The following is an 11,804-nucleotide window of genomic DNA, read 5'->3' on the forward strand; positions in this document are numbered from 1 at the left end:
CTGAATAGATTTAATTATTTTGGCTTTTGTTTGTGCTGGTTCGCCAGCAAACTGAGTCAAACACTGCTCTGTTCTGATCTGTTCTCTTGGCAGAGGGTCTCTGCTTAATGTCTCCAGACAACAAACCACTCTCTCCCAAAGACAACAGGAAGTGTGGTCATATTTCACTTTCGTTATCAGAAAAAATACGCCAAGATTCACGTGACTGTTAACACCCACTGCAGTCTGCAGCCATAAAAACAGGTTTTATAACTACATTCGAATAGCACTAATTAACGTATGTAGTCTCGATTTGAATAGTGTTATCACAGATAAGTGCTAACCCTTATCTAGCACACACCCATATGGTGCTCCAACTGTTTCCATGGCAGACAACAGGATGAGTCGGAGGAGAATCTGTCAGTTGGTGAGGAGGCCAGAATCTGAGCCAAGTAACAGCAGAGAAATCTTCTCAAGGACAGCTGGCTTTATCTATAATCTGTGTGAGACACATTCAGCATGTTCTAAAGGACAGGACACCTTTGCCCAGCATCTGCTACAGGCATCAGGCAGGACAATGTCCCTCTCTCCACACCCAGGGGCTCCACGAAGAAGTTATTCCAGCATCCGCTTTTCTGTTTTGGGAAGCAGGCTGATTTCATGCTGGTGTGAACGCATGGGTTTATCTAGTCTTTCAGACATTCTGTCCTTGGCTCGACGGGGGGTTTTGGCTTTGCTTGGCTTTGTTGCACTGGAACACAACCATCTTTCAGAAGAAAAGAGAACTGGAAAGGGTTGGGGGCTTTATTAAAAATACCGAGTTTGTTTGGTTGTTTGTCCTTCACTAAACCACTATGCCTAAAGTGCCAAAGGGCTCTGAAGTCAAACAGTGAAAAAATGATCAAGTATTGTGTGGTGTCAGTCATCTATTATTAAAAGGCATTTGTCTCATTGACTGACATGTGTTGACCAATCGGTGCTGAGTTATAGCTATACCTAAACTTAAAACTGTAGCGATCAAACTTGTGCACGAAAAACAGAGCAGGACACGTTCACCATAATATGGATGCACCAATTTGGGCCGATAAAGATATACAATATTTTTCCAAGTACATTTCTGCTGATGCTGATGCCGATACTTCAGCATTTATAGAATGATGTTATTGGGACAAGAGCACCTAGATTAGTATTACAGAGAAATGTAACATTTATTTGTAGGGGATTCCAAAGGCAGCAAAACTAATCAAACACAGATTTGTTAGTGTTGTAGCCCAGCATCGCCTAAACCTTCTGCTCTTCCAGAGCACAAAAAACCATTATCAAATACTGGTCAAAACAAATCAACTATTCGATTTCAATATATATTTTATTTGTCAGTATTATGGCTCCCGTGCAAAACTATAGCAGAAGCAGCAAAATACTGACACCAAAAGTCCTGGCTGATGGACTAAGGTAAGGGTTTTTAGTGAACCACTTCTTTAAGCTTGGTTCAAACTTAAATATGACCTTTGATACCTATGACAATATATGGCGAACATGTTTACACAAGCACATTTTAGGGTCAAGGTGTGGGATTCTGGACTTGTGTTGGAAACAACAGTGTGATCTCGATTAGTCTGCCTTCTTAATATGGTACAATGGGTAATTAAAAAACACAAAGGGAAATTCCACCGTTTTTTCAAAATGTCTGCATAATTCAGTGGTTCAGACATAAACAAAAACAAAACAAAAACAAAACAAAAACAAAGTCATTTGGAGTAGTCTGATGTGAAATGGTTAATTTGTAGAGAAACCTGACAACTCAGATTTCTTTTCAGTGGTGGTAACAGAAACCAGGGGTCTCAATGTCTGACATACAAATACAGCCATTTTACTTACTATCCAAAACCACCAGTAAACCTACATGTGTCGTCTGAGTTTTTATATGTAATGTTGATCATGGTAAAATACTGGAAAATCTGGGAAAAAAAAAGTTTTCTATAGGGACTATTTTGCCTTAGACCACCCTTCATCTCTCCACCATGAATAAAATAAATCGATTAAAATACGTTTTAGGCCAAAATGTTATCACAAAATTACCATAAAACAATATCTCAGACATCAGGCTGAGTATTCATAACCATTTCACGTTATAACTTTCTGTGAGGGAGATTTTAGTGGCATTAAAGTCTTCAGAGCCGTCTGGTTCCTGTCACCACTGTGAACAACTCTGACTCAGTGAGTTTCTCTGGATCAAGGATTTTACACCAAAGCACTCTAAATGACATAATTAAATGAAATTTAATTGTGCAGAAATTTTGAAAAAAAAAACAGTGAAACAAAGGACAATATATTGCGCCTTAAGAAAATATTCATGACGCGACCAGTTTGGACTGAAGCGGAGTATCGCTTACTTCACGCATCCTGACCAAAGCAGAAGGAAGCCTAGTTTGGTATTCATTCAAACAATGATGGGTTACTCTACCCAAGTACAATGGCACCTGTATACAGAGACTACAGAGACAACTAAGGGCATTTCTGACCTTTGCTACTAACTAATTTAAGTTACGTTAGCCAAATGTGACAGTTTAATGAGTTACACAGGTCATTATACAACTACAAAAATTATACAGCGTCATATAAAAAACACTTCGTGCGTTCCAGCACAGAGCACCCAGCGTCAGCTAATTAACGACCAATGAACTGAAACCAGACTAACGTAACTCAGCTAACGTTAGCTAAGCTTTTGCTAGTTCGTGAAGTCCAGATAAATTCCAGTTCAGACACGTCCACATTTTCTACCTGACCAGTTAGTTACATAATGGTTTGCAAACAAGCAGCTAAGTAACTTTGCTCATTAAGCACTTAACAGATATTCTGTCATTCCTCATTTATTTATATTATTTACCTAGCTATCTACATTCCTGACGCTGGCAGAATTACCGCAGGATTAGATGTCTGTGATAATACTTGAACTGTGTCAGTCAGTTTCTCTTAGCTGGCAGATAGCAGGCACAAAGGCATTAGAATTCGGTATTAGCAGGAAACGGTTTTAATAACCACACCGTTGGAGAAAAAAATGAAAAGCACGACGTATAAAACTGGCAGATTATCAAAAATGAGGCCATTAAAAACTAGGCGTCCTACTTTAATTGGTCTGTCAAGTCGCAAGCTAGCATGCTAGCTAGTTACATAGCTACAGCACAAGCCAGCTAATGTTAGCTAGCTTAGGCAGGCAGCTAGCTAGCGTTAGTCAGTCCGCCGGAGCATCGAATAAGCTAGCTATGCACTTACCAGGTCAAATCCGACGACAATCGACAACAATAAATTGTTTCTGCAATTTTCCGTCCGCAGCAGACTCCTTTAGACAACCGAAACGGAAAAAAACACTAGCTAATATATTCGGATGGCATGCCGAGCTTCTGTAGCTGGTTCCTTGTTTGCTCAAAAATGGAGATAAAGCTTCAGAGCTCGTCGCGGAATCGTGTACAGTAGAGCCTACACACCCACAACGGCCAGAGAGATGCCAAAACTCAGACCCCGCCTCTCTCTCTCTCTCTCTCCTCTCTCTCTCTCTCTCTCTCTCTCTCTCTCACAGCTCTTCCTCCTCCTCCAGCAACAGCATCTCTCTCCTAACTTCACAGGCTCGCTGGTGTTTCTAGAAATTTCGGTTGCAGTAACTCAGCCTGGACACAGAAATCTGTTTATCTCGCAAAAGTGATAGTAAGAAAGGAAATGAAAACTCCAAATCCTCCAGCTGAGCTGACCCTAAAAGACGGAAATGACGCTGCGGAGTAAATTCTCATTTAATTTACATCTTAAACACTAAATACAAAGTAAACAAAACGGCTCCTAAATTGCTTCTGGTTTTACACTTAAATATCGTCAATTCTTTAATAATACAAAAAATAACAAATTCTTGAAATTCTTGAGAATATTGCATGTATCCCTTAATCATTTTTTGGAAGTTGTCTTTACCTTTTATATAATTTCATTTGTTGTCATATATGTGTGTGTCTGGTAGGTTAAGTGCGACATAACTACACCTATTTGAGTTTCTAATATATTTGGGGTTAAAATCTCCCCAAATGCTGTACGGTTTATACTTCTATATCCTGTTACACGTTTTATCCTCATTTTTGAGATTGGAAGTATTCCTAAGTATTCCAATCCCCTGTGCTGCACCTGAAATCTGGTTTCTTGGGGTTTTGTGTGTGTTCAGCGCAGATGGAGCCGAGCTAGGAAAGACAAAATACGACCCTGCAATCTGAACGAAGCGGCAGCTCTGACTCGCCTGTGTTGAACGAGGGCGCCACCCAGCGTTGAACTCTGAATATTGCAAACAAACCGTCTCTTCCTCTGAAGTGAAGGCCTTTGGACCCATGCACTGAATATTTTTGTATTTTTGCTGCACTAACAAATCCATTTAAGGTCATAAAAGACATCTTCATTTGTGTATGGTTAGAGACCTGTCATGCCTAGAATATGGGGCTGCTTCTAAAGACACATACTATACAATCATACGCTATTCTGCCATACTATGCTACGCTATACTACTGAATGTACTACTAATGACGGTTTGACATATTATTCAGTACGGCGGTGTGCGATTTCCTACACAGCATGGAGAACACTGGCATTGTGGAACATGAGCTCAGTCAACATACTAAGTGCTGCAGTACTGCCACCTGCTGGCTCTCTAATTATATAGCACTCTTGGGTACCTTAACGCCACAGTAGAGCATAAATTCACTGCAGTATGTGACAAACAAAAAAGGGATGACTACAGTAAGAAGTGAACACAGATCCAGAGTCATTTAAATAGTTTTATTGCTGTAGATAACACTTCTTGGAATGCAACTGAAGCAGTGTTTGGTGGATAAACCCAAACACAAAGATTTAAATATTACTGTTATTGAATATTTAAATAGTGAAACAACAACTCTGTAATACAATACATAGCTCCACTATGAAATTCTAAATGAACTCATCTAGGCAAAAATGTTCTGTATTTACAAGATACTTAATTGTATGCTCACACCAGTTTTCCAACCCTGGACCTGGAGAACCTCTACCCTGCACAGCATTAGCGTTTTTCTGTTCTAACTCACCCAGTTCAGCCTAGGGAGGGAGTTGGATCACCTATTGGGACTAGGGAAAACATTAGGACCTCTAGGACCAGAGTTGAGAACCACAGACTTACGCATACAGTTTACATGACGGAAAAAAAGTTGGAAAAATAACATTCCTTTATATTTCAAATATGACAAAATAACAGAAAAATATTACTCCATAGAAGAGTAATGATGGTGTGGTGATGGAAGGGCTATTATTTAAAACAAAGTTTCAAGGTAAACAAACAGATTTACTGTAGGCCTCTAAGTTTATGTGCTCTTATTTCAGAACCTGTGCACATAGGAGTAAACCATAGTGTTTCTAGGAATAACTTGAGCAGCATCAACACATGTTGCATCAGATACTGTAATTTAACCATCTGGGATGTTACGTGACACTCAAGTGTGCATAACTGCATGGAATAACATTGATACTTACGTTCATCAAGAGAAGATCAAGAGATCACAGATCAATGCAATAAAATAATGTGGATAACTGAGAGGGTTAATATATCTGTCTTGATGGATTTGCTCTTAGCAAAACAAAATTAAAGTACCGAAATCAGCTTTTCACTCCTTTTACCAGCAGTATGTTGGCACATAATAAACCCTTACAATAATTATTTACACAAGTTACCTCAGAATCTTTCAGTTACCTTTGTGTTTTCTATCACCCCATATTAAAAGTAGCTTCACTCAGATGTCAAAAGGTGTGATCCGTATTGATGTATGGAAAAATAACTTTCGATCAGTTTCTTTATGTTGTTTGAACCATGTGGACAGCACTCTACAATACAACAGCATCTCTCTGGTAGTAAAATAACGTGTGGTAAAATCCTTTTACATACCACAATACAATGAGTCAGACCAGGAACAGACAGACACATCAGGATAACATTTCCCATCTGAAAATGCAGCGATCACTCTCGCATCTAAATCTGATTCACACAGACTTTCTTATGCTGTCTTGTTTGCAAGTCTAACACTTGGTATAAATACATAGTGCTTGTTTTGGACCACAATTATGTTTGAAATATAAGCAATGATATTTTGTACAGATGTCTTTCAAGACATTGTTCCTGAAGAAAAGGTCTCTTGTGCTTCTTAAGCTTGTCTGAGCAAATGCCTCGTAATTCTCTGAAAACTGGTCCTCTGCCGATCCACAGTTCCACTGGTGGTGTTGTACATTCCACAGAGTTTCAGCCTCTAGCTCCTCACACTATGTCATTTTAGGCCTCATACACCCTGTAAAACAAAAGAAATAACAGATCTAATGAGAGATTACAAAGCTATGTTTATTGTAAGATGTACAGTATACTCTCATTGATGTTTTAGACACTTCAGTTTATATAAAAGTGTACTCATTATGTTTTATACGCTTTAGTTTATATAAAATCATACATTTTAAACGTTTAGTATAAAAATAAAAAAAAAAATGCAAACTGAGCTGTTGGGTGCTATGGATTCAGTCCTGGCAAGTTTAGCTCTTGGTCTCACCAGCAGGCCAAGATTCTGTGTTTTATGTATCTGTCTTTAGAGCACAGCTACTTCTCAATTGTTTAGGTGAGACAGATACATTTTTTTCTTGTAAATCTACTGAATTTTCAAGAAAAATAACTAAATAACTAACTAAAAAGCTACAGTTTGTCAATATTGACCACCTCTTTCCATCATTACACTAAGTAAATTTGTAGCAAAAATAGGCAATTTGTTCAACTGCTTCCTGCACTGTATGTTAATGTTGTGTAACAGTCATTGTGTTATACAACAACTTTGTAACCTGTATTTTGAATATAAGTAAAAAAAAATATTTTTTGACAAATCTCTCCTTTTATAATGTACAAGAGTGTTTACTGACTGCTATATATAAAAATGAGGTTGTACTCATGAATCTGGAAATATAGCTATACTGCTCTGTGTTACTATCAAAAATGACGTGATCGTACAAAAGACGAAGGTACAAAAAAGCAAAGCAGTCTTAATGTTGGCATATACACACACAGGAGATTTTGTTCTCTCGCAACATTGGGCAATACAGTCCAGCCAAAGGCAAATGCATTGTACCTCTGACATTCTCCTGTTGCTTGGTGTAGCTTACCTGTGCTTGTCCTTCCAGATTCTGAACCACTTGACCAGGTTTTTAGTGCTCTGCAGTCTAGGATGCAGGCAATATTCCTGACCTTTGAAACGGGACACATTTTCCATGGTGACGCTAAGTAAAAGAGACAAAAAGAAAGGAAAGAAGAGAAGGAGAGAGAAGGTCAAAGGGGATTTGAGTCACAGCTCAAAAATATAATTAAAAAATATATAGTTACTTAACACTGCAGTGATCAATACATACTTTCCTGTTAGTCTCATATATTGTGGCTGTCATATAAAAAATAAACTCCTTTTTTTGTGCCATTCAAAAATGGCAGATGCACTATACATTATGTGAACGTTTCATAATAAATGAACCAATATAAATAGTTTCAAATTACTTAAAATAAAATTTTGTTACGTTAACAAATACTTAAGAATGTTTCTGTTGGGAGAGAGCTGAGATGCACGCAGTTCCCAGTCTATTTATGAAGTGTCTAGCTAGGGGAGATTGTTTGCCACATGATGTAGCACATGCTGTGTAGGGACTTAGAAGGACATCCTAAACAGGCCAAAGGGGGCCTGTAGTGAATGTAGTTAAAGCTGGCTTTTTTCCAAGTAGTGCAAAGGTACTCAACTCTGTCCTCAGACTGGTACAGTAAACAGTTGCTGCTTAACAGTTATTATCCAAGACAGCAGCCAAGACCACAATCTTCCATTTTCCAATTATTCAAGAGTCAAAATAATCCAAACAGCAAACTCATTAAGACTTATGTAAGTCTGTGAAATGCTGTCCTTTTCCACAGGAAGAGGGGCTTAAACTCTTCTCCAGTTATTGCATCTTCTTCTTAAACTATTCACCTGTGAAGCCAGCAGGACATTCTGTTGACTCCAAAGCCATGCCTAGATTTTGAGAACAGAAAGAGAACTAATATGGGGCTGAGGAGGCTTCCAGAATGCTAAACTTTGGGACAGAGCCTGCTGCCAGACACACAGAGAGAGAAAGACACTCTTTCTGCAGTCTGCAGGGTTGTTTTTCATTCGGACCAGGGCCTATCATTTCAGACAAACAAATCCGAACATCCTACGCTGCACTGAGTCACAAACCATAAAAAGAGAGACTAAATTAAATGTAAAGCATAATTGTTACCACAGATCCCATTTTGTTTGGGCTATATCTGTTCTAATTCTCATTAGCCTTATTTGTATTACCATTTATCATAATTATAAACTTGCAGAGAAATCTGCAATACTTTATAACCCTTTATAACATTTTCAATGTCTTTTTTGCTTAATAAATGTTTGTACTGAAATGATCCTGTATAGCATGTAAAAATCCATATCACTACAGAATGAAACAGTGAAATCTTGGTCTCAGTTTGAAATGCTGGAATTTCATAACGGATCAGATTTTCACTCATTATTTAATTCAAGTGCACCAACTATTATGGATAAAGACTCAGACACAAAGCTTGAAAGTATCCACAATTATACCATAAGCCAGACCTATTGTTGTTATGTATAACGTTTCTCTTTCACCACGATTCCTTCCAAGAACAGCAGATGGCAGCAGTGTGCACATCCGTAATCAGGATAAAGGAGATCCGTCTATTTACATCCAACTTGAATTGAATGTAAACAAAGTAAAACCACATATAGGTCTCTGTAAATGAACCCTGAACTATCCTATGCATCAAATCAAACTACTGGGATGAATCAAATAATAAAAATTATGTACTGGCAAATGGGTGAAAAAAGTGGGTGATTTGTTCTGTATTTCAACAGTTCAATAATATTTTACTATGATCTAAGCTTTAAGCACTTAAGTGCACAACATGATCTCATTACCACTCACAATAAAAACAGACAATGGGAATCAGTAACTAATTCCTACAGCAAGACCATAAATCTGAAACACCTGTGACAATAAGTTCTAATGAGATCCCATCTGGAGTCTCAGTAACTTCACTGTACAGTCATATCAATAATAAATGAGGTTTCCAGCTCACTGAGAAGTTTCACAGCTCTCAGGGATGGACAGGGCAGTTGTGCTGCAATCTATAGTAAACACATTTGCTGACTCCATAGTGTATAGTGTAGTCTGTACTTTTGTCTTTGTATGGGAAAATGACGAAGGAACCGGAACCAGCAAGGGAAAGAGAGGGAGAGTTAAAAAAAAAACTTACAATATCATTTTCTCTTGGCAGAATGGATGTTTAGGCTTAATCTCAAGCTTCTGCACATCCTTGTACCGTATCTTTGGGCCTTTCCTTGTGCATCTGCACTTGTACGCTGCAAAAAAAAGAAAATACAGACTGTTAGAAATACATAATCATATATCATTTAGAGAACCTCTCAATTAACTTCTACCAAATGTCTCATTTCAACAGTTCCTTCAGAAACGCAGAGCTGTTCAACATCCAACTACCAACAATGGAAGAACAGACAAAAATACACAATTAAGCCAAATCTTTGCGTTCACGGGATACGTGGAACCTCCAGCTACATGCATCAACAACACAGACAGTCCATGAAATTTCCATTTAACGCTTTCCAGCACCTTCCACCATCCCACCATGAGGCCAAGTGAAAGGTGAGCGGCTGTTTGTGCTGCTCCCACTGAAAGGAGTTAATGCGTGACCCACATCTTCTACTTCATCAATATTCCCCTGTTCCGTTCAGCATCATCCCTCTCCAGCCTCAGGACAGGGGCCAAGACCAACTCATCCAAAACAGAGTTACTAGAACAACGCTAACTTTTGTACGACAGATTTGATTTTGTATCAGAGTTGCAACGAAGTCGGTTTAACATCTCACTTCTTAGGCTAACTGGCTTCACTACAAGGAAGCAAACAACAGAAAAAAGATCATGCTACTTCTCCTCTGGACGTTAACCGTTCCCAAAAGTAAATAAACTGTGGTGCACTTGGTAAACTCTTAACCGTAAACATATTTCGTTAAAAAAGGACAGAAATAAAAAACTGAAAAGAAAAAAAAGAACACATTTACCTTCTGTGTTCAGCGAATATATAGCAATGACCAACAAAAGTAACGCGGCTGTGCAGCGATTCATCCCAGTAGCTGTTGAAGGAAGACCTCCTCAAAACTAACGTTAACGTTAGCCGCCTGGCTTCTCTTCACAACGCAGTTCAAAACGCACTAATAATGTCGATATCCTTTCACCGAGTAAAGAAATGTCGACTTTCTCTCTTCACTCAGGGTTCTTTGTGCTCCTACAAGCCCGCTAGTTCGGCAGGCAGGCAGGTTGAAGGCGCTGTGCTAGCAGTGAGTCGGAGGACCGTTGAGCTGTGAGCGCAGTGTGAGGAAACGCCGCTGAGCGGTTGGCTTTTAAAAAAGCTCCCTCGCGCCTCATTAATATGCAGAGCCGGCCGACGAGTTCAGCGGCTATATTTCTCACAGAAGCGTCCAGGCTAAGAGGAGGAAGAAAAGCAGTGAAATTGAATTAAATAAGTTCATTGAAAGAGTTAGTTCGTTGTTATGGGAGATAATTAGATAGGATTTTACGCCTTTTGTTGCTCTGGACTTATTTCACTCAACTCAATTCAGAAAAGATTACGTACGCTGGTGGTTTGGCACAGAAGACGTTCATGTAGGCTACTGACGGTTGGACACCAGGGCTAAGTGATGGACAGCGTAAAGCTTCATATTTTTAACTCAATATATGTCTGGACAAAGTGTCTTTGAAACAGTAGTGTGAAATTTGATAAGATAGTTAATCACGTCCACCTTTACTGTGATTAACACTTCCACATATTTACATTCTTGTGTTATAACAGGGGAAGATGACGTCACTGATTTTCTTCTTAATCCATTTCTAGTAATATAATATTATTAGTAATATAAAGACTAATCCAGATACCAATACAGATACTTTTAAAAGGCTTCATACACACAGACATTTAATTACTGGTGTAATTAATTTGCTACAAGTAACTTTTCTAACTTTTTTTCCACCATAAAATATTCAGTTTCATTCATATATATATATATATATATATTAAACTGCTGGTTAAAGAAAACTGTTTAAAGCAAGGATAAATTCCCAAAAGAAAACATCAGGATCAGACATACCAGTACCCCAGTATTTATCCACCCCTCCCTAGTCCTAAACGTCTTTCCATACTTCTGTTGATTCCATGCATTAGCATTAGGCAGCAATTTCCTATTCCAGTCTCTGACTGACTAGTGAATGGTTTGCTTTTTTGTTTACCTATCATTGGAGTTGTATTAAGCTACATGCAGACATGACCACAAAGTCTACAATGGATATTTTATTCAAAACCTCTTTGCATTTAGCATTCAGTGTCTCACACTTTCACCTTTTTTCTTCATTATGATAGTTATGATAGCGGCATTCTTGCATAACCACAATTACCTTTTGAACATCCCTTATGTAACTAACAGAAGTGTGTTTTATACAACAATTTTAGCTGCAAAAAATGCACCTGTAGTCACAGTTGATTGGCCCCCGTCTGTTATGCTGTACATGTGACTGCTGTAAATATAAAACTGTCAGCCTACACATTGGCACCATGATGACTATTGTGCAGAGTTGACAGTACTCTTTCCACCCTTCCTCTGAGTCATCACTGGCATTTGTCATACAGAATGTTTGAATTGCTATAATGATTA

General features: G+C 38.5%; 2 protein-coding genes across 2 annotated transcripts in view; both read right to left on the reverse strand.

The window, feature by feature from the left end:
- Window positions 1–3,488, reverse strand: part of fam13b (family with sequence similarity 13 member B) — a 46,767-nt gene extending 43,279 nt beyond the window's left edge. The window contains 1 exon segment of the mRNA XM_036568479.1: window positions 3,253–3,488. The gene's annotated coding sequence lies outside the window, so the exon portion shown is untranslated.
- Window positions 3,489–4,766: 1,278 nt separating this feature from the next.
- On the reverse strand, window positions 4,767–10,477 carry cxcl14 (chemokine (C-X-C motif) ligand 14). Its single transcript, XM_036568480.1, has 4 exons — window positions 10,161–10,477; window positions 9,338–9,443; window positions 7,171–7,284; window positions 4,767–6,317 (listed from the first exon to the last, which is right to left on the reverse strand). Exons 1-4 carry the CDS (start codon window positions 10,222–10,224, stop codon window positions 6,302–6,304), a joined length of 300 nt encoding a protein of 99 aa, XP_036424373.1. The 5' UTR covers window positions 10,225–10,477; the 3' UTR covers window positions 4,767–6,301.
- Between the last annotated feature and the right edge of the window lie 1,327 nt (window positions 10,478–11,804).

The sequence above is a fragment of the Colossoma macropomum genome, unplaced genomic scaffold, assembly GCF_904425465.1.
Source record: "Colossoma macropomum unplaced genomic scaffold, Colossoma_macropomum, whole genome shotgun sequence".
Classification (NCBI taxonomy): Eukaryota; Metazoa; Chordata; class Actinopteri; order Characiformes; family Serrasalmidae; genus Colossoma; species Colossoma macropomum.